We start from the raw sequence: 23,475 nt of genomic DNA on the forward strand, positions 1-23,475 counted from the left end.
TAATAGGCACAACATCAAAATTAAGAAACAAAACTTGAACAACTGATTCAGACAGTTAACAGCTAACCTCTCAGCCAGGGTAAAACTTGCCTCCCATTTTCATCCTTCAAGAGAGCAAGGTGACCACCTCCAAATGCAGGTTAAGACAGCAGAGACGGGGGCCGATTCAGACAGCAAAGGCTTTGGAATCAGGAAAGTTGATTTTATTTAAGTTACATGACCTTCTTGCACCTTTACTTACTCACCTGTGAACAGGTTTGTGTTTTTTTTCTAACTTTGCAAAGTTGTTTAAACAATGTTTAAAAGTGCCTGACCCACCGTAGGGGAACTTTTTTTTTTTTTTTTTTTTTGTACTTGCTACAGAAAGCACTTGTAATGTAGGGCAAAGAGGCCCAATTTCAAGTTAGAAAAGAAAATGAGGTGCTGTGGCAGGCAACACTCTAAGATGTCCCTCATGGGCCCCACAGCCCACCTCATGGTGTTCATTGTGTAACCCTCTTCATTAGAATGTGGGAAGGACCTGAGGACACTCCGACTCACCGGCAAACTGGCTCTGGAGACCTGCTGGCTCCATGCACCAAGCGGCCAAGTCAGGAGAACCCAGGTGGTAATGAGCCAAGGGGCCCTACAGCCAATAAGGAATCTGAACTCTCCATCCTAAAGCCACAGGACACAGATGCTGCTGACAACCTGAGCTTAACTTCAGGGTAACTTGGTAACTTCACCGTCAACTAAATTAGGTACTGGCAAATCATCTGCAAGATCCCAAAGCAAATTTAAGCCCCAACGATAGTACAGAAAGTCTGGCCCACAGGATCCACTTTTCCCAACTAATAAGCAATGTGTTTTTAAAACTTTGATATGGATTACATACATCCCTTTAGATTCCTCATAATTCTATAAAGTAAATAATTCTGGAAAGTAAATGATTTTACAGAAGTTTGGAGGCTCACAAATGCAAAGAGACTCAAATGGCTAATAAAGGGGCAAAGCCAGACATCAGAGACCAGGTCTGACCCCAATGCCCAAATCCAGCTTTCCCTATAACCAATTTTTATAATTTCTTTAAAGTCTCAATGACGATTCCCACTATGCCCATAGACAGTAATAATAAAACCACAACACAGACCTTAAAACACTGGAAACATTTAAAAAGTAATAAAATTAAGTTAAAATAAAATAGAAACGAAATCAACCAACCGTTGAAGAGACTTTATCCTTCATTGTTAAAATCATCTTATCTACTAGGTCAATTATTGGGCATGTCAATTAAAACGTCTTTTATTTTAAAGTATCTCTCGGTAAAGAGGCCTTTTTCTCTCAGGGCTTGTTATAATACGAAAGGGTTAAAACTGCGTATCTGTGAAGGTCAAAAACATTCTTACCTAAGAACACCTTTTCAACAAAGCCACAAAACATCTTCTTTTATTTTCTAGTAAGACTAAATTTATTCAATACCCTAGTAAAAGTTTTGATTATAAGTATCCAACAGTATAAAAAGTACAAAACAGATTTGTAGATTTCTAATATATTAATACAAAGTGCATGACTACATACAGTACATCCTACAGGCAAAGAGGTGGAAGGGGAAAAAGAAGGCTGTGGTTGAGGTCTAGTAATAAATAAATAAATACAGAAGTAGAGATGATCCATATTATAGTATATTCTACCACCAATACTGTAGCCAAAATGTACAAAAAAAAAAAAAAAAACCATTTCGAAACAACAGGAGGAAGATGATAATGGCTGGGACTCTTGTAATTCACCTCAGAGGCTGTGGGAGAGCCAACCCAACTCACGGTGTAATCTGTGCACATAGTGGCTTGTAGTTTTTGCCATAAGGAAGAAATATAAAATTTTAAGTTTAGATTAAGAATTATAAAACTATATGGTGCCCGTAAAAAGTGGCTCACTCCTTACTGTTATTTATACTAATTTTTAAAATCCAGTTTTAAAAATAAGCACTGAGTCATGTTATTATAAGGTAGGCAAATGATCCTCCCTAATTATGAGAAGTCTGAACCGGTGATAGGTTATTCCTGAACGTTTAAAAAAGAGGCAATGACAGTACTTTGGTTTGGGTTCAAGTAAAAAGGCTTCAAATGAAGATTTTGGAATCGAAGAGCTCCGTGTTCAGGATGCATCATCTAACATCTCAATGTTCACAAAGCCTGACTAAAAGAAGTCAAACCTAAACCAGCCCACTCAGCATTAACACACACCTCTTTTCTTTTAGAATTTTACTTTAATATAGAGTGGAAAAAAAACAAAAACAAAAAAAACCCCCAAACCCTAATAGGTTAAAACCAGTCAAACAACCACTCTACACAGACAAAACCTTCACAAAGGTCAACTGAAGTAATCCAGAGCTAAAACTGAATTGCGCAGATTTTCAATGAAGTCACCAGTCATGTAACACAAACAAAAGTCAATTATTTACACACTAAGCAAGCCCTCTAAGAAATGTGCCCCAAGAAGCATTAACCTTTGTTTTTTTGTGTGTGCCATCCTGAAGACTTGGACATTTTTAAAGATAATTTAACATTTTTAATAGAATGTGATCTCTACCATGCGGTAATGCTTTGGTTCTCTTCATTTAGGATTGCTCATCCTAAAACTTGACATTTCCCCAGAGGAGCTTTGATTCTGCTTTAGAAGTTTCAATATAGATTAAAATCTTTATCAAAAATGAATATGGAGGGAGGTGACAGAGGATGCAACATATACACTCAAGTTACCTCTCTGTATGTTTAGAAACTACTCCTTCAAGGCATTTGCACCAGAGAGCTTAGTCTGTCCTGCTTAATATTCAGTAGTACAGGTTTGAATCATCAGAACCTTGGCAAGACCTTAAATTATTAACAACTACCTCTTGGGGCAAGTCCACGTTACTGAGTTATGACAAATTTATTATCATGAAGGAAAACAAGTATAGCCAGCCATCTTAAAAATGCCCCAACCACTGCTTCTCAATATAGAAAGACTAAAACTACATACGTTTATCATACAACAAATCCCATCTCTGTCCCCTGAAATTCCCCTAGATTCATTCATTAGAAGGGGATTAAAAAAAAAAAAGACTTAAAGAGCACTTTACAGCAGCATTCAGCTTTCCTATGAAATACTCAGCATCTTAAATATTATGTACACTTTTTTTCTTTTAGTAAGCTAGACACTGGCTTCAGAGTTTGTGGAACTGGAGGAGAAATAACAACCCATTCAAAACTATTCTAGAAAGTGTCTTTTGGCAGAATAGCAGGTATCCAAGTTAAAAATAGGAGGGTTTTGTTGCTTTGTTTTCTTTCCAAAATTTAAATCGTTTTTTTGTTCCCCTTCTACCTAAACCTCAGTCACCACTCCTGAGTGGAGATGGGCAGAGGCTCTGGCCCCTGCTCCTCCGGCTTCTCAGCAGCTGCTTTCTTATTGCTGCAGCAAGGCTTGAATAGATGTGTGTCAATGAGAACTTCTCCAAAACGGCCTTTATAGATAATCCCACAACATATTTTCTGTCTAAAAGAAAAAAATGGGAGAGGAATATATTAATAAGGTAGAAAACTAGCAATACAAGGAAACAAAAAAAAAAGAAAAAGAAAAAATCTACATAATTATAACTAGTACAACATGATCAAAAGGTTCTACTTTTACAGTCTTAATCACATTCCAACTGAAAGGCTCCTACAGAGACCCCAATTAACTGGGTAATGGGAATTACCCAGGTCCCTTAAATTCCACACTGGAACCTTATCAAAGATTAAGGTGTGGGGATCATTCTGAGAGACAGCAGTTTCAGAGGCTGCTCCTGAAGTTGTAAACTGTTTCAAATATACAAATAGGCATTAAAAATGACTACCAAACACCTATGGATCACATACTCTAAGGGAATAATCATTTCCTGTGAAGTCCCCCTGTATGTTTCTCTCCAGTCCCATCCTGCCCAATCTCATTCACTCCAACTTCAATTTAAGCCTATCACTGCCTTTTTTCTTCACACTTCACCGTTTTAAAACAAGTCTACATCTCTTCATATATTGCTCAACTATCTCCTATTTAAAAGAAACACATGTATGGAATCATACTCTACTGCTGCAATTTTCTCAACATTAATTGAGGTTCAAACCCATTGTCAAAGTTTTATTTCGTTTTGTGTATAGTATTCCACCATGTGAATTTATTCACACTCCTTTTGATGGGACTTTTGCTACCATAAACATGCTGTACACATCAATGTGCGTCTAACGTTTTTTTCTTCTAGGTTATGTGGCTGGTATATAGGAATTGAAACATGTTCATGTTTCTTCGAAAATGCCAATTATTTATTAATGCGGTTCCCTTCTATCCCTATTTACTAAAGGTTTTATTTTAAACCTTGAAGGAACATTCAAATATATCAAACATCTTCAAAGTACTGCTAAGATGACAGGCATTTTTTTCCTTCCTTTACAAACTGTCAGTGTGGCAAATTCTATCAGTTGACTTTTAACGTTTAAAGCAATCTTACACCCCTAGAATAAATCCAATCTGGTCATGATATACCCTTTTGGTATCAAAGTTATATATATTAGCCTCATAGAATGCTTAGGGCCTATGCCCTCTTTTATTCATAATCTGAAAACATTATGCAAGATCAGAATCATGTGTTTCTGGATTGTTTGGGAGAACGTGCCTAAGATGAGCCTGGGATTTTTGGAGAGAAGACTTTGGCCACTGAATCAACTTCTCTATTGTAACACTAAACAGGTTTTCTATTTTGTCTTGAGAGAGTTTTGGAAAACTGTCTTCTTCTACTAATGTATCCACTTCATCTGTATGTTCAAATTTACTAGCATACAGTTGTTTTAATGTCCTACTGTCTTTTACATTTGTCTTAATTATAGATAAATCTCCCTGTTTTGTCTAAGGTGCTTATGAATATGATCTCTTTTTATCTGCTTCATCTCTACTAATTTTTTTGGTCAGGTCTTTTTCAAGATCCAACTCTTAGCTTTACAGATCCTGTTCATTGCTTACCAGTTTTCTACTCCATTTATTTCTACTTGTATCTTTAGGACTTCACTGCTTTTATTTTTCTTTGTATTGGGCTTCATTATCTTTAAACTGAATGCTTATCATTTCACAAATTTTTAGTTTTTTCTTTTCTAAGCATTGAAAACATTAATTTTTCCTCCAATTCTTTTTAATTTCATACCATGTTTTGATTTGTGGTATTTTTCAGTTATTTTTTTAGTTATAAAGATTTTCTAATTTTTATTCTACTGTCTTCTTGGACCCATGGTTTCTATTTCCATTTTGTTTTGCTAGGTATATTTTTAAGCATATTTTTACATTTTCTGCCCTTCCCTTCTTGACTCTGGAGGTATTCACTCTTTTTATTTAATTCTATGAGTGGGGACACAGTTACTCAAGTCCCAAAGTTATTCAACATATTTATATTTAACAAGGCAAAGGATGTTAGGATACCTTAACTCCTATCCCTTTTATTCCCTTGATTTATATGCTACTGTTTCGTAACTCTGTTTTTACCCCCACAACTATTATTATTTTAAGCAATTTGTTTAAATTTACCTAAATATTTGCTACTTTATCTATCCTTCTCAGAATTTTAATCTAGGATCTCTTTTTCTGCCTGTAGAACTTTGTTATTTAGGGTCGGTCTGATGACAACTTCTCAACCTTTTTCCTAGTCAAAGTCTTATGCCCTTGTTCATAAAAGGTAAGTTTGTTTAAGTAATCTCTACACCCAATGTGGGGATCAAACTCCATACCTCAAGATCAAGAGTCACATGCTCTTCCCACGAGCCAGCCAAGCACACGCCCCCCCAAAGGATATTTTTGCTACACATATATATAATTCTAGGTTGAGAGTTACTACCTCTTGGCCCACTGAAGATATTAATCTATTATTTTTTGGCTTCCTTTGTCCACACTGAGAACTCAGCTTTTAGTGCTGTTCCTTTGAAAATAGTCTTTATTTTCTCACTGTTAAAGAACTATTTTGTCTTTCATGTTCCATAGTTTCATATAATCATCTATGCGTGAATTCTATCATAAAATAAATGCTTATTATCTCACTTTTAATTTGTTAGTCTTCTCGAATCTGTGAAATAGAAAATAAAATCCTTAGCTGTTTTTCTCTTTCCAAATCTACTACCTCTTTTCGACTTTGGGGTTCCACATTAACTTAGCATTTGGTCTGGTCTCTGATTATTCCTTACTAATTTGCTCACTTATCAATGCTACTTTTAAAGACTTAAAAATATGTATTTCTAGCTTTTACTTTTTTCAGTGAGAGTTGGTCAGAAAGAATACCCAGTCTACTCCATTACAGGAAACATACATTCCCTAACATGATTTTTATTTTAAATCAATTTTAATAGGAAAAGCACATAAATCACAGCTCTCGGCTCAATTCTTGCTTGTCCACCTCCAACCATGTGTGCTACCAGCTGTATGCCAAATGCCATTTAACTGCTAAGGAAGTGGGAAACCATCGCCTGTAATTAAGAAGGTTTGCTGGTTAGAGAGATATTTTGTTGCTTTTACCTTTTCCAGTACGTGAGATCTAAAAAGGAAAAAACTGGCGTTCTGTTAGAGCCAGAAGCCATCTCTGTATCTGAGCCATCGTCTGACTGGTTACTATAACAAGGAGACTGAGCTGGGGAGGCACTTGAGGTGGTACTGTGAGCATCAGAATCTGCAATAAAGAGGGAAAAAAAAATTATAATTTAATTTCATTATATGTAACTAAGGCTCAGCATAAAAAACTGTGAGTTACTAGAAAGAAAAAAAGAATTTATTTTCTATTCACTACTGATATTTGAAGATATTTGTACAAGTGTTTCTTTTTTTTCAAGTTTTTTTTTTTTTTTAATTAATTTTGGGACAGAGAGAGACAGAGCATGAACGGGGGAGGGGCAGAGAGAAAGGGAGACACAGAATCGGAAACAGGGTCCAGGCTCCGAGCCATCAGCCCAGAGCCCGACGCGGGGCTCGAACTCACGGACCGCGAGATCGTGACCTGGCTGAAGTCGGACGCTTAACCGATTGCGCCACCCAGGCGCCCCTGTACAAGTGTTTCTAAAAAGAAAATGAGGCCGTAAGCTTCCAGGAAGATAGGAGTAGACATACCTTTCCCCATTCGTCCTGCTAATAAATAAGTACAACTAAAAACCCAGGATATTGCATATAAAACAAACCTAATGACTCTGAAAGTTGGCAACAGCTAGAGAGAGAGCTCGACCTAAGGAAGGACATGGTGGTGCGTTCTCTAGTTTTTATGGGTTTTCTTTTTTGCCTCATAAATCAAGTCTTCGAGCTAGAGAAGCCAGCAGCACAGAAATACCGATGGGTATAGACAAAAAAAAAAAAAAAAAAAAAACAAGAAAAAAAAAACAACAAAACCCTCCTCTCTAGTCAAAGGGGCAGAAAAGTGGCAGCCTAAGCAAGACAGGAAACTTTTATCAGAGTAATAATTTCATCAGAGTAATAACCACTCTACTCCAGCCAAACACCACAGAAAACAGAGGCTGCAATCCCACCCACTCCAGCAGAGGCCAAGTGGGGAGCCTAAGATTTCCATCCTCCTAAGACTATTACAAAGCACCAACACATCCACCAGGGTGTCAGAGGAAGCCTGTTGAGAAGTCAGGACTTTAGCCATGGCCCACCACAAATGAGTATCCCCACCATGTGGGAACTTCAACTCCCACCCCCATCCCACAGCAATGAGGAGCTCCTCCCACCTCAGGTGTCAATGAAGGTTAACTGGGGAACCTTTTAACACCACCACACAGTGACAAAGTGATGCCTCTGTCTCATTGCCCCTGATAAAAGGGTGTCCAAAAAAAGACAGTAAAACCAAAGTTTTAAAGAAGATCCATAACATAATTTTTAAAAATCCAAGTTTCAATTAAAAAAAAAAAAGTCCCTCAAATCTAGAACCAAAATCTCAAACTGAGTGAAAAGGGAAGTAGATGTTAACACCAAGAGGACAGAGTAACATCTCTTTGTTAGAATGATCTAACAAAGATTTTAACATAATCATGACAAAAATGCTTTAGTGAGCCATTATGAACATGCCTGAAACAAAAATATTATCAGCGAATAGGTCTCAATGTATTTTTTTTAATATTTATTTATTTTTGGGAGAGCGAGCGAGCGAGCGCAGGAGAGAGCAGAGAGAGAGGGAGACATAGAATCTCCAGGCTCTGACCTGTCAGCACAGAGCCCAACACAGGGCTCGAACTCATGGACCGCGAGATCATGACCTGAGCTCAAGTCAGACGCTTAACCAACCGAGCCACCCAGGCCCCCCAAACACGTCTCAATTTAAAAAAATAAATAAAAGTTATAAAGAAGAACCAAGTGGAACTGAAATTTGAGCTGCGAAAAAAAAAAGAAAGAAAAAAAATGCAATAAAAAGCTCAGTGGATGGAGCTCAACAGCAGAATGGAGGGGACAGAGGAAACAATCAATGAACTGGAAGAAAGAACAACAGAAATTACCCAACCTGAACAACACAGAGAAAACAAATGAATAGAGCCTTAGAGACCTCTGGGACTATGACAAAAAAAATCTACATTCGTGTCATTGCAGTCCTGGAATAAGAAAGAGGGCGGAGGTGAAAATATACTCAAGGAAATATAATGGCTGAAAACTTGCCAAATTTGGCAAGAGACAAACCTATAGAGAGATTCAAGAAGCTGAGCAAACCCCAAACAGGATATACTCAAAGAAATCAATGCCAAGACACATTGATAATTAAATTTCTGAAAACTAAAGATAAAGGAAAAAATCTTAAAAGCAACCAAAAACAACACCCTACCGATAAAGGGAAAACAACAGATCCTGATTTAATAAGGAATAAAGGCAATTCATCAGATACAAGCTAAACATTAAACATGATTTAGTACTTTTGCCCTTAGAAGACTCCATATAAATTTACTAGCCAGAAAATGAGTCTTTTGTTGGATGGTCACCATGCTCTAAGGCTATCAAACTGCTATTCTACAGTGACAGCAGTATCACAAATAGGGGTTGAGATTACCCCCCCCCACACACACACACACCACACCCGCCCCCAGGATAGGTGGATAGAGCAACCCTCCAATTCAAAGAAGCAATTAAGTATTTATTAAGTACTTATCTACTAGACCTCAAACCCCATGTCATACTCTACATGGGAAGAAATAGACCAAAGAAAACCTACGAATAGACCGTAGAATGCTTTGTATTAACAAAATTTTACATATAAAATCCTCAAGAATAGCAGGCTTTAAAGAATGTTGAACATTATTGGAATGTTTAAAAGGCTTCCCGAACAATTAGCAGCAGCAGCAGTCAGCTCTATGCTGGAGAAGAAAACTCACTATCCAAGGAAGTGCTTAATAGCTATGGAACATTTGAAGCAGCAGTTATTAGATCATTTTCTACCTATAAAAATGGCCATTTCTTATGGTTTAATCTAACACTTGAGACACTAGAATATAACTATATAAAAAGCAGTTAGGAAGAAAACTCTTCTGGAATGCAGGCCTGGAAATTCTTCAAAGAACCACAATTTTTAAGATTTTAAAAATTGTGGGATTTGAAAAGGCACAAAAGAGTAATTAGCTAAGCATGGGGTAGTGGAAGCAGAACACACTATGCACAGGAAGGGAATGGACTCAGCCCAAATATTCTTTGCCTAAAATAGGACCTCCAAAGACTCACTAGGGATTTTCAGCTTTATTCCATAGCAACAAGAATTCATTGTAGATTTTAGGAAGAATGACAAAAAGAAGAAACTAACATTTATACAGGAATTTGTTTTGTTTTACAAAATCTTTTTAGTTGATTATCCCCTTTTCTCGTATAAGAAAATTATGGTTCTATGTTAAGTTAAATTTCATGAACGGTAACTCAAATCCTGATCTTCAAGCTCTAGGTCTAATGCCTTTGCAGTACACCACCCAAAGGAAAGAATATCTCAGGAAAAAAGTCAGGTAAATGCAGGATGCAGGGAAGCAAATATATAACAAGAGACAGGGACACCATTTAGTGGGTGATGTATATAAAAATTGAAGTATATCAAAACTGTTGTGTTGCACACAGGTGCTAGCAATTCACAATGCACATGGGAAAACCCAGTTTCAGTCTAAGCCTCCAAAGCCCACACACCTTTTTCAAAGGGATTTATCTTCAGTCTCCAATCCCTCCTTCCACAACACAGCTTTATAATAAAAATCTAAAATTACACTGGACATATTCCCTTAGGTAAGGTGAAATTTAGTCAGGTTTCACTTTTCCCATAATTAAAGGGAGGAGCTAAGAACATACATATGAATAATCAATTCCTCTAACCTTCAAGTGGTAGAAGAAAATTACTATTTCTCAAATGTTCATTAAAACACTTAGTGAGAATGGAGGGTTGGCTCAGTCTTTTTCTTTTCCCCTGGTGATAGCTGGTTAAGAAAGGAACATGTATAAACAATCCAGTTACAAAATGGGTAGAGGATGTTAATAGACATTTATCCAAAAAAGATAAAAAAGGACAAGAAGTAAGTGTTGGCAAGGATGTGGAGAAAAAGGAACCCTCATGCATTGTTGGTAGGAATGCAAACTGGTGCAACTACTGTTGAAAACAGTATGGAGGTTCCTCAAAAAACTAAAAATAGAACTATCCTACAACCCAGCAATTGCACTGCTAGGTATTTATCCAAGGGATACAGGTGCGCTGTTTCGAAGGGGCACATGCCCTCCACTGTTTATATCAGCACTATCAACAATATCCAAAGTATGGAAAGAGCCCAAATGTCCATCAATGGATGAATGGATAAAGAAGATGTGGTATATATACATAAAATGGAGTATTACTCGGCAACCAAAAAGAATGAAATCTTGCCATTTGCAACTACGTGCATGGAACTAGAGGGTATTATGCTAAGTGAAATTAGAGAAAGACAAATATCTTATGACTTCACTCATATGAGGACTTTAAGAGACAAAACAGATGAACATAAGGGAAGGGAAACAAAAATAATATAAAAACAGGGAGGGGGACAAAACAGAAGAGATTCATAAATATGGAGAACAAACAGAGGGTTACTAGAGGGGGTGTGGGAGGAAGGATGGGCTAAATGGGTAAGGGGCACTAAGGAATCTACTCCTGAAATCATTGTTGCACTATATGCTAACAAATTTGGGTGTAAATTTTAAAAAATAAAATAAATAAATAAATTTCAAAAAAAATTAAAAATAGAATGATTATTTGATCATATTATTACCCTAATTTTTTGATAAGATATATGCACCCCTGTGTTTACTGCTGTTACTTACAATAGCCAAGATATGGAAGCAACCCAAATGTCCATCTATATAGATGAATGGATAAAGATGTGGGGGTGGGGAGTGTCTGCAATGGAATACTACACAGCCATTAAAAAGGAGATTCAGGGGCGCCTGGGTGGCGCAGTCGGTTGAGCGTCCGACTTCAGCCAGGTCACGATCTCGCGGTCTGTGAGTTCGAGCCCCGCGTCAGGCTCTGGGCTGATGGCTCAGAGCCTGGAGCCTGTTTCCGATTCTGTGTCTCCCTCTCTCTCTGCCCCTCCCCCATTCATGCTCTGTCTCTCTCTGTCCCAAAAATAAATAAACGTTGAAAAAAAAAATTAAAAAAAAAAAAAAGGAGATTCAAAAAGAAAAAGGTTTCCAATGAAGTAGATGGAGCTAGAGAGGATTATGCCTAATGAATAAGTCAGAGAAAGACAAATACCATGTAATTTCACTCATGTGGAATTTAAGAAACAAAACATGAACATAGGGAAAATAAAAAGACTCAACTATAGAGAACAAACTGAGGGTTAATGGAGGACACTTGTGATGAGCAGCGGGTACTGTACGTAAGTGATCAATCACTGAATTCTCCACCTGAAACTATTATTACACTGTTTGTTAACTGGAATGTAAAGAAAAACTTGAAAAAAACTTTTAAAGAACATGTATAGTTAAAATACATACCTATTTCATATCACCTAAATATTTTACTATAAAGTATTAAAATATTTTAGTCAAAGATTAAACATATCATCAGAATAACTATGGACTGGTAACACCTACTTAAAAGAGCAGAAAGTTAGCAGATGATCTGCAAAGGCTTCAGAGTCGTGGGCACTGGTTATATACTACCTCAAGGAGCAGGGTGGTGTTGCAGAAAGAGCAAACAGCTTTGAAGCTAGACAAACCTGAGGTCAAACTCATCTCTATCATCTTTACTAAGTAACCTGGCTCAAGGTTAAATCACCACTCTACTTCCTATCCTAATCTCTAAAACAAATTACTGAGATAACTATGTGTGTAAAATGCTTGGTACATCTACCAAAATGTCCCAAGAGATGACAGTTTTCCTTTCATCGCTCTACCTTATCAGTGTATTTAACTCTCTTTTACCATTTTTCTAAAATAAGCATTGACGTTATTTTGTCTAACAGCGTCCTACAAATTGTTTTTATAATCCTGAAAACTCTGACCAGTCCACAACCTCATCTACAGTTTTGAAAAAGCTCTGAAAACAGAGTCTATTCCTAACCCATTTGGCCACAAAATCTGGCTTGACATGAACTATAACATTAGGGTAGCCAAACCTGACTAGCCCATGCAAGTTTTATTTATTCCACCTTTGTGAATATGACTACATTTCTACGACAGAAATACTAATGTGTTTGATTTCAGTTGTTTTGCCTCAGAAACCCTCCCCTCATTGTGTTACATATAACAAACAACATTATATGCACTGCAATTCCTTTTCAAAAGCTGAAATCTAAATTCCGAAATACAGAAGTACCACTACAGATGCTCTCCCCCTCAACAACTTCCTTTAAGAGTAGATGAACCTGATATTAATTTATCATTCCTTTCCCATTCCATCACTCCACACAACACACACTGTCCCAGAAACCTGAAAGTCCTGAGGCTAGCTTTACCGCAATATGTAAGTTATGATTTCTAAAGTTACTTTCCAGAAAACCTGGGCTTTAGTCTCAGACTGTCCACTAATATTATTTACATACCTTTCTGCACATCTCCAGACCTCTATTTCCTTATGCATAAAAATCAAGTAAACAAGCTTGAAAAATTCATCTTCTAGAACTTAACATGTCAATAAACAGATCAGAGTGGTCAGAGCGATCTCCATACAATCTGAAGAAGTGGTCAGCTAGTCAAATTACTTTTATGTCATCAGGACTAAAGATAGAGTTTCAAGGGGCACCTGGGTGGCTCAGTCAGTTAAGCACCCAGCTTAGCTCAGGTCATGATCTCTCAGTTGGTGGGTTTGAGCCTCATGTCGGGCTCTGTGCTGACAGCTCAGAGCCTGGAGCTTCCTTCAAATTCTGTGTCCCCCTCTCTCTGCCCCTCTCCTCCCCTTCATGCTCTCTCTCAAAAATAAACATTAAAAATAAAACAAAACAAAATAAACATTAAAATTTTTAAAAGATTTCACAGAAATATCTCTACCACGTTGACAATGCCTTGCAACACTTTAAAGAAAATAACTTTAAAAATCTATACATACCATATGCCACCCCCAGGTAAAAATAAAAACCAAACAACTATTCTTAACTACTCTTGTTTCAGTATCAAAACCTCAAACTTACTGTGACGTTTGAATTCCTTCTGTAGTTTACTGATCTGGTTGCTTTTTATCCTGTTTCCAGATAAAGTTTTCACTTTCTTTGGTTTCAATGTTGTCTTCAGACTGGGTCCTGCCCTTGCATCTACCACCTGGAAGAAAATACTGAATATTTAATACCACTTAAAAAATGACACCTCTTGTATTCCTTTAGTTCAGACAAATGCCTATTTCAAGGAGCCTAAATTGAGAAGCAGTTTTCTACTTAAGAGTGTTTGAGAGCCCATGTGCACTTTTAATCATCACATGGTATTAAAGAATAATTTATCTCGTGGTGTTTTTTCTTCAAAGCAGGCAATAGTAACAATATACTGTACAAAAAATTTAAATAGATTTATATATGGTAAGAATGACCCAAAAGGTTAAAGAAAATCAAGACTTACAACAACTAACATTTCTATCAGACAGTGTTTTACAGTCTGCAAAAAGCTTTCATACTTTTTTTTTTTTTTTTAAATAGAGAGTAGACACACGCTCCCAGGAGGGGCAGAGACAGAATCTCAAGCAGGCTCTATGCTGTCACACTGTCGGTGCTATACCAGAGGCAGGGCTTGAACCCACAAATGGTGAGATCATGACCTGAGCCAAAACCAGGAGTCAGATGCTTAACCAACTAAGCCACCCAGGCTCCCCTTTCATACACTTTTTTTTTTTTTTTAAAGAATTTTTTTTCAACGTTTATTTATTTTTGGGACAGAGAGAGACAGAGCATGAACGGGGGAGGGGCAGAGAGAGAGGGAGACACAGAATCGGAAACAGGCTCCAGGCTCCGAGCCATCAGCCCAGAGCCTGACGTGGGGCTCGAACTCACGGACCGCGAGATCGTGACCTGGCTGAAGTCGGACGCTTAACCGACTGCGCCACCCAGGCGCCCCCCCTTTCATACACTTTTGAGTTTACTTTCACTACAAAGCAGTAAGGGGACTATTTGTTAACTCCAATTTAGGGTGAAAGAAAACAAGAAATTATCTTTTGCCTTATTTCACTAAACTAGTAAGTGGGCAAGAATGGGTAGAGAGGGATACAAGACTCAAATTAACGTTTTCACAACTATGCTTTATGTTCTTTTCACCATACACTTTAATCCCTAAGGTCATTTACATGATGGCAATGGCATGTTCTCCCATAGTCTACCATGGCCATTGGTCTAGACCTACACGGTACTATTTCTTACAAATTTATTCACATTTACTATTTGCAGATTTGTACCCTTAAAAAGGTTGTCATCACCTTCAAAATCACAATTTTCAACTTCTCCAGACAAACTATTAAAGAAAATTCCCTTTTTATAAATTAACAGACCCACAAAAACCTATCAAAATAATGTAACACAGTAACCAAAGGAAAATGTAAGGCTAATACTAGTGTTAGGGGGAAAAAAGATAAAGAATAAATGCATGCTGGCTTGAAAACAAGTATTTTGTATAAATGCCATAAATGTTTTAAAAGCTAGCATAAGACTTAACAGTGCTGTTCTGATCACTGAAAACCAATGACAAAGGGCAAACAGAATACACATTTACATACCACTACAATCTCAACTAGATTTAAATATACAGAGTAAGAATAGCTTCCACATAACTGATCACTATGTGTTATATTTTATATATAAATCTCATGCAGTTCTTACAACAGCTCTGTGGGATAGCTACTATGTTTCCATTTTATAAGTAAATGGAACTTGCCCAAAATTCGCAACTAGTAAGGCAGGATTCAAATCCAGTTCTGGTGCTAAATCCTATGTGCTCATTATACTACCTCCAGGAATTAGGATAAATGTTCCCCTGCAATGAAAAAAGGATCCATGTCTAATTAACCTTAGGAAATACATGAAATGTACACTGTGAATCTCTAAAATGGGGATACTGGATACAGCCTTAGGGAAATGATACACTACTCAAAATTTTGCTTCTAAACATGCCAAAATGTTAAGTAATTATATCTGAGCAGCAACTTGTGTTTTTCTTTATTCTTTTCACTTTTCCATCTGAGGAACGTGCTACTTCCTAAATTGGGAGAAAACTAATGTTACTTTAAATGTAATAGAAGTTATCTGGGCACTCAGGTTGCTCAGTCAGTTAAGCACCCAAATCTTGATTTCAGTTTAAGTCATGATCTCACGGTTCATGGGATTGAACACTGCGTCTGTTAGTGCAGAGCCTGCTTAGGATTCTCTCTCTCCCTCTCTCTCTCTCCCAAAACAAATAAATGTAATAGAGGTATAACTGAGAAAGACAAAAGATGAACTAACATGATTCCAGTTTTTTTTTGATCCTGCTGGCAATTTCTTCCATCTTTTCACAAGCAGGACACAGGCATTACAGATGTCTCCTGAACGAGTCTCATGCAACCTAGTAAGAAAACAATCAAACTTTTATTAGACTCATTTATATTTAAGAATTCATGCGAGTGTATTTCTTTTGGAAAAAAAAATCCAATTACAGTTTATAGATGCTATTGCTAATTGTCCTGGATGATACAGTTACATAGTTTCTATAGCACATTTTAGAAATATAATTAACTCCTAGATCCAATGAACCAATTCTATGTACTGCAATTTGGTAATTTTAAAATAAAATAATAATAAAATTTAAGACCTAGAGGAGATCCTGGTCACTATGGTTTAAAACAAGGTTGTCCACTTAATCTTTTTTGAAGTGCGTAGATATTTCCATAAGCAACAAAATGCCACTCTTTACATAAAATAATGTGTCATGATATTCTGGTTTTACAACACACAAAACCCAAGAGGCACTGTAATTTTTAAAAAATGATTATACCTGCATAAGGGGAAGAAATCTGTAACACTAGTCAACCAAGCTCTTTATAAATTATATCTTTGAAGAACTTTCATTACTACACTTTTCCTGTATTATAAATACATACAGAAAAATACTGGTAACTTTTATCATGTATACCATTGGAAATGAAGACATTAAGTGACAAATGTAATTTAAAAAGGCAAAGTTGGCAGAAACTCTTTTTGACAACCTTCAAAATAAGCACAAAATACAGGATTAACAATAAGTAATCAACAAGTATTTTGATAAGAGAAACAAAGTGGTAAAAATAACTTCTAACATGGGAAATGGTTCAACATGAACTATTCTATTTTATCCAAGTATTTGTTGGAAAGTAAATTCCACTTTACTAAGCAGGTTTATTGTCAAAAGATAAATAAAGAACAAAATTATAAAATGAAATGTACCCTGACAGATCTCAGGGCAGAACATTAAGTCTTATTAGCATCCTCAGCAAGATGGGTTAAAATACATTTCCATAATTTAGAAAAACAATGCAAAGAACAGAAAACTACCAGAGGACAACTAGTATAAGACAGAATAAGAGTAATTTCTTAAAAGTCTTTTATATCTTGATGTTAAAAACAAAAGAGTTTGATTATAACTACAAGGGGCTTCACAATTTGTAGTTCCTTATAATCTGGAAAAGGGTAGGCTGTCAGTATTGATTTGTTTTAAAAGCAAGAACCTTAAAATAGCCTAGATGAGAATGTAAGTGATTTTAATTTATTAGCACATTGCTCCAATTGCCTGCCTCGCCTGGAAGGATTTCCGTAAGCTATGATCTTTTTCACTCTAAGAATGGTAAAAACATCAGATGATCTTACCCAAAACAGCTCTGGAAGTCCTTTTCATAGCGTTTACTGTCAGTGAATCGAGAACTGGAGGACTTAGCTCTGCAAATACAGCAGCCCTCTATACTTCGGTACATCTTTGGCTTGTGAAAACCAAACATCTTTTCTTCTGGGCAATAGTCTGTAAAGCCAGGGGAATTGACACAGCTTTATGAGGGCTATAACAAGAAACCATTAAAAGAGAGTTGTCTGCTCCACCCCAACCCTGGCAACTTGATATTACATGACCAAGCCAGACAGAAGGGCTGTGGGGAAGTCCTCCTGGATCTCCCTCCATTCTTGGCACTACCCCAGCAAGTGTATAAAACACAAAAAATAACTCAGTTTTTTAACAAGGTCGGTCTCTATCACACCTCCTTCTACCCTCCTGGCCACACTCATTCTAAAACTGAGGGGAGGGAGGCATTTTTAAAAATCAACTTTTTAAGCAAAAAATGTAAGTCTCCCCACTATAAAATGATGGAATCATGCACAACAAAGGGCACATCCTAAAATGTAAAGGCACCCCCTTTCTATTCTGCACCTTTACACTGAAATGATTCCCAGCTGGGGAAGTTTTGAGCATTTACCATGACCACTATTTGACATTAAGCACACAAGTAGCTCAATAGTCATCAACCCATAATACCTTGCCCTATGGGAAGTTTAGAGGGGATTTCTTCTGTGATAAAGAGAAGTTCTAAGCTGGCAAGTTGACTGAAAGGAGGATGTAAAATTCACAAAAATCCAAAGTCAGGATTTAAGAATAATAATTTTATAAAATCATTAAAATGGATTAAAAACGAGCTCATATTTCCTGACCATTGGTCTGCTCAGTTGTTAGAGGTTTTTAGAGCTCTTCTATGAAGTCCTGTGCCTGAGCAGTGAGGCAGATATCCAAGAAATGTAGGGTGAGATAAACTATTGATTCTCATGATCAAAAAAAAAAAAAAAAAAATCTCAACATCATGCAAGGAAGGAAGAAACAGTCCTAGAGCTAGACGTATAAAAAAAATGTATTTGGCAGTAAATACACGCCTTAGAAGAAATTTAGAATATCCAAACCGGGGGTACTTTGGTGGCTCAGTCGGTTGAGCATCCGACTTCGGCTCAGGTCATGACCTCATGGTTCATGAGTTGGAGTGAGTCTCACATGGGCTCCCTATTGTCAGTGCAGAGCCCGCTCTGGATCCTCTGTCCCTGGCCCCTCTTTTTCTGCCCCTCCTCCACTCTCTCTCTCAAAAATAAATTAAAAATATTAAAAAAAAAATCCAAACCAAGGGCCATTTTCACCAGAACATCTAGACTAAGAGAGGGAATAAAAAGGCAATGAATATACAAACTAAACCCCAATGGACAAGTGTATGTAAGGATCCAACTAAAAATCATCATTAAAAGCATCACATACAGCATCAATAAGTTACTAATACCAATTAGACTGGTGCTTATAGTGTTAGGAGTTATAACCACAGAACACTATCCTTTTAAAGTTCTTTTAGAAATACACTGAAATACAGGAGTTAAGACAAAAACTTTAGTACTCTGAAATGGGATCTCTCGTCTGATCCCATTTCACCTCAGTTCTGGTTAGTATACCAGAGCAAGTACTTATGAAAGCAATTCAGAGAAATAATGTAATATCCAGGCTGTGTGTATGTCTCTCTGAGATGGAGGAATTCTGAAATATGGGCAAGGACTTTTGATTTGTTTTTAAGAAAATATTTTATTAGCAAACAATCAGCTAAACACTGAAGCTTTCATTTTAAACAAGGGCTATTGTTTATCAAGTGTTCTTTAATGTTTTTGTTGGTGAGAGAAGCAGGCAAAGAAGGGAGATGGGTGGGGCAGAAGTCCACTGATGCATTTCAAAAATTAAGTTTAAAGTTTCTTCAATTTAAGAATTGTTAAAACAAGAAAATATTCTTAGTTGATTATTTTTGTTCAATGGAGTACTTGGGAACTTGATTTTGAGAGAAAAAAAAATAATGAAGATACTCCATAGTAGGAAAAGGTGTGGGGAGGCCTGTGAAATGAAACAGTTTTTGTTTGCTTTTTTTTCAAATAAACCCAAGTGATAAATGAAAATGGTTATGTGTTGCTTTGGAAAAAAATAATGTCAAATGACACAGGATAATTAATACAAATTAAAAAAAAAAGTGGTAGAAAAGTAGAAGTTATTGCTTCAATTTGTATATTCCTGTTTTGAGGCCAAAATGTTCCATAACTCTTTCCAGTCCTCACACTAATATGGGGGCTCCCCAAACTCCCCTAACATTCTCCATTACCATCAAGAAGGTCAAAAGTCCACACTTCCTCTTACAGCTTCATCAATGACTCTAGAAAACTTCAGCCTCCCTTCTCAGCAAGGACAAAGGAAGTACAGCAAGAAAGGCCAGTTCATTCCATTAATACACAGACCAAATCCTATTACAACAGATAGATTCCTATCTCTCCCCTCACAATCCCCTACCCTTTCCACAAATAAACATGCCAACAAAACCAAACAGTATTTGAAAAACAAAACAAAAAAACACAGCATTCGGGTAGGAACTACTGCCTGGATTGACCAAGAAACCAGTTTGTGCCAGTCATTATGCTTGGGTTAATCGTAACCCTAAGAAATGTTAGGGTTATAGCTAAATACTGAGGCTTTCCTTTTTATAATCAGCTATTGTGAATCAAGTGTTCATCTTCAATATGATTTTTTTTAATTTAATACTTTTTTTTTTTTTAGTTTATTTATTTTTGAGGGGCGGGGGGGAAGGGCAGAGAGGGAGAGAGAGCAAGAATCAAAAGCAGGCTTGGCACCATCAGTACTCAAACTCCCGATCCAGGAGATCACGACCTGAGCCCAAGAGCCCCTTCAGTATGATTTCTTTGTTGGTGGGGATCTCCACAAAACTTACCCAACAGCCCTGCAAGACATCCCATTCTTCAGACTTAATAATATTCGTCTTTACATACCAGGCAAAATAAAATAGCCTGGTATCTTCTGACTGATCCTTTATGCAGCTCTGTGACCTTACGTTCGTCCTAATAAAATTCAGCTTAAATATCTGAAAGTGGTCTAAATCCTAGGTCCACACTCTTCCAAGCAGTGTTAAATGCAGTAAGGTGCAAGGCACTTGCCCTGATGCAACACACAAGTAGCATATGAACCTTTTAATGGATGATTACTTAATAAACTTATTAAACCTTTTCTGAGCTTATTCCTGCACTCAAGAGGCACCTGGGAATCTGCAGCAAATACACAGGGGTTTCATTTTGGGCTTTGTTTACAGCAACCCAGTTAAGCAGTGGTTGGTGTTTAACCATTTTGAGCTTTGCGGAGCCCAGAGACTAATGAAAGCATTTTCACAGAATCTATAGACCTACATGTGTTAAAAACTAACAAACAAGAAAAATCCCTACCTAATCTCCAGAGGAAAATTAAGGGCACAAAATGACTCTGAAAGCAAGTGATTTTTAGTATTTTTTTAATGTTTATTTTTGAGAGAGAGAGCATGAGCAGGGAGGGGCAGAGAGAGGAAGACAGAATCCCGAGCAGATTCCGTGCTGTCAGCAGAGCCTGATGTGGGGCTCGAACTCACGTACTGTGAGAACATGACCTGAACCAAAGACAAGAGTCAGACACATAACCAACTCAGGCACCCAGGCACCCCCTAACTTACTTTTTATATAGAGAAGGAGGTAGGTAAGCAAGACACAATTTGGTTTTAAACTTGGGATTTCGTTATTTCAACAAACCTGGTGGTTCTTTAGAATACTTCTTTCCTAGTTCCACAGATGTACAATATTAAATGATTCCTCCAGAACAATTTATTTGTTCAAATGACACTGTAAACTGTTAAAGTATTTGTGACTTTAAAAAAAATTTTTTTAATGTTTATTTATGTTTGAGGCAGAGACAGAGCATGAACGGGGGAGGGCCAGAGAGAGAGGGAGACACAGAATCTGAAACAGGCTCCAGGCTCTGAGCTGTCAGCACACAGCCCTACGCCAGGCTCGAACCCACGAACCGCGAGATCATGACCTGAGCCAAAGTCAGACGCCTAATGGACTGAGCCACCCAGGTGCCCCTATTTGTGACTTTTGTATCTATTCTCATAGGCGTCAAATTAATTCAGCAGTTTAAAAAAAATTTTTTTTTAATGTTTATTTCTGAGAGAGAGTGAGCAGAGCACAAGTGGGGGAGGGGCAGAGAGGGAGGGTTACAAAGAATCCGAAGCAAGCTCCAGGCTCTGAGCTGTCAGCACAGAGCCCTACGCCAGGCTCGAACCCACGAACCGCGAGATCATGACCTGAGCCGAAGTCAGACTCTTAACCAAATGAGCCACCCAGGCACCCCTAATTCAGCAGTTTTAATAGAAGGAAGCTATTACCATCTGCTCCCTAATTGATGAATAATTATAGAAGAAGAGTGGACACATACAATCTCGCTCTTAAGCATGTGGGGAAAACAGAAGAAAATTAAGTTTTGAGATAGAGCCAAAAATGAGTAAAGACTTAAAATGATTATTAAAAACTCCCATTTGTCTTCTAAAATTAGATAATGGTGATGGATGCAAAACTCTGTAAGTATACTAAAAACCACTGAATCGCATACTTTAAAAGTGAATTTTACAGTGTGTGAATTATATCTCAGTAAGCTTGTTTTTAAAAATGAAAATAGGGATGCCTAGGTGGCTCAGTCAGTTAAGCATCTGACTTCACCTCAGGTCATGATTTCAAGGTTTTTGAGTTTAAGCCCTGCACTGGGCTCTGTGCTGACAGCTCAGAGCATGGATCCTGCTTTGGATTCTGTGTCTCCCTCTCGCCATGCCTCTCCCCCACTCACTCTAGGACTCTCTCTCTCTCAAAAATAAATAAACATTAAAAAAAAAGTCTCTAGCGGGTGAGGATGGAGGTTGTGGAGAAATGGGAACCCTCTTGCACTGCCAGTGGGAATGCAAACTGGGGCAGTTGTTCTGGAAAACAGTATGAAGGTTCCTCAAAAAATTAAAAATAGGACGACCCTATGAATTAGTACTACTAGGAATTTACCCAAGGCATACAGGAGTGCTGATACACAACAGCATATGTACCCCCAAGTTTGTAGCAGCACTTTCAACAACAGCCAAATTATGGAAAGAGCCTAAATGTCCATCAACTGATGAATGGATGATAAAGATGTGGTTTATATATACAAAGGAATTTTACTTGGCAATGAGAAAGAATGAAATCATGCTATTTGCAGCAATGCGGATGGAACTGGAAGGTATTATGCTGAGTGAATTAAGTCAATAAGAGAAGGACAGATATCATAAGTTTTCACTCATGTGTGTCTTGAGAAACTTAACAGAAGTCCATGGGGGAAGGGAAGGGGAAAGAAAGTTATAAACAGAGAGGGAGGGAGGCAAACCACAAGAGTCTCTTAAATACAGAGAAGAAACTGAGGGTGGATAGGGGGGTGGAGGAGAGGGAAAATGGGCGATGGCACTGAGGAGGGCACTTGTTAGGATGAGCACTGGGTGTTGTATGGAAGCCAATTTGACAATGAATTATATTAAAAATAATGATAAAAATAAAAAATCTTTAAAAAAAGACCTAATCTCTCTAAATTAATTAATTAATAAGAAAAGATGAAAAGAAAGAAAAGAAAACAGACTAGGGCACCTGGGTAGCTCAGTTGGGTGTCTGACTCGTGGGTTTCAGCTCAGGTCATGATCTCATGGGTTCATGGGTTTAAGCCCCAAATCAGGCTCTGTGCTGACAGTTCAGAGCCTGCTTCGGATTCTACCCTGTGTTTCTGTCTCTCTCAAAATAAATGAATAAACTTTAAAAACAGAAATGAAAACAGACTGGGTTACGAATTCTCCTGTCTTTATATATCTTTGCAACCTCAACATCTAGAATAATGCCAGTCACTTAGTAGGTACTCAATAAACGTGCTGATTCAACTTTTTTAAAAAGTTGTTTTTTAAAAAAAGTTGTTTATACAACATTTCATGTTTTACAAGGCACTTTCATTAACATTATTTCTTTGGCTGCTATCAGCAAACAACCACAAATTTTAAAAAACATTCAGGGGCACCTGGGTGGCTCAATCAGGTAAGCATCTGACTCCTGATTTCAACCCAGGTCATGATCTCATGGTTTGTGGGTTCAAGCTCCACATCATGGAGCTGTGCGCTGACAGAGC

General features: G+C 37.4%; 1 protein-coding gene across 2 annotated transcripts in view; it reads right to left on the reverse strand.

Moving 5' to 3' along the window:
- Positions 1-2,295: 2,295 nt before the first annotated feature.
- Positions 2,296-23,475, reverse strand: part of SINHCAF (SIN3-HDAC complex associated factor) — a 31,703-nt gene continuing 10,523 nt past the window's right edge. For both annotated transcript variants that reach the window (XM_047066462.1, XM_047066463.1), the window contains exons 2-6: positions 17,289-17,436; positions 15,912-16,011; positions 13,626-13,752; positions 6,541-6,691; positions 2,296-3,510 (exon numbers count right to left, since the gene is read on the reverse strand). In XM_047066462.1, the coding sequence (XP_046922418.1) occupies positions 3,351-3,510; positions 6,541-6,691; positions 13,626-13,752; positions 15,912-16,011; positions 17,289-17,416 (666 nt within the window). In that variant the 5' untranslated portion in view covers positions 17,417-17,436 and the 3' untranslated portion in view covers positions 2,296-3,350. The remainder of the gene's footprint in view (positions 3,511-6,540; positions 6,692-13,625; positions 13,753-15,911; positions 16,012-17,288; positions 17,437-23,475) is intronic.

Source organism: Lynx rufus, unplaced genomic scaffold (genome assembly GCF_022079265.1).
Source record: "Lynx rufus isolate CCGP_SWC_20201006 ecotype Redwood Valley unplaced genomic scaffold, mLynRuf1.p SCAF_7, whole genome shotgun sequence".
Lineage (NCBI taxonomy): Eukaryota > Metazoa > Chordata > Mammalia > Carnivora > Felidae > Lynx > Lynx rufus.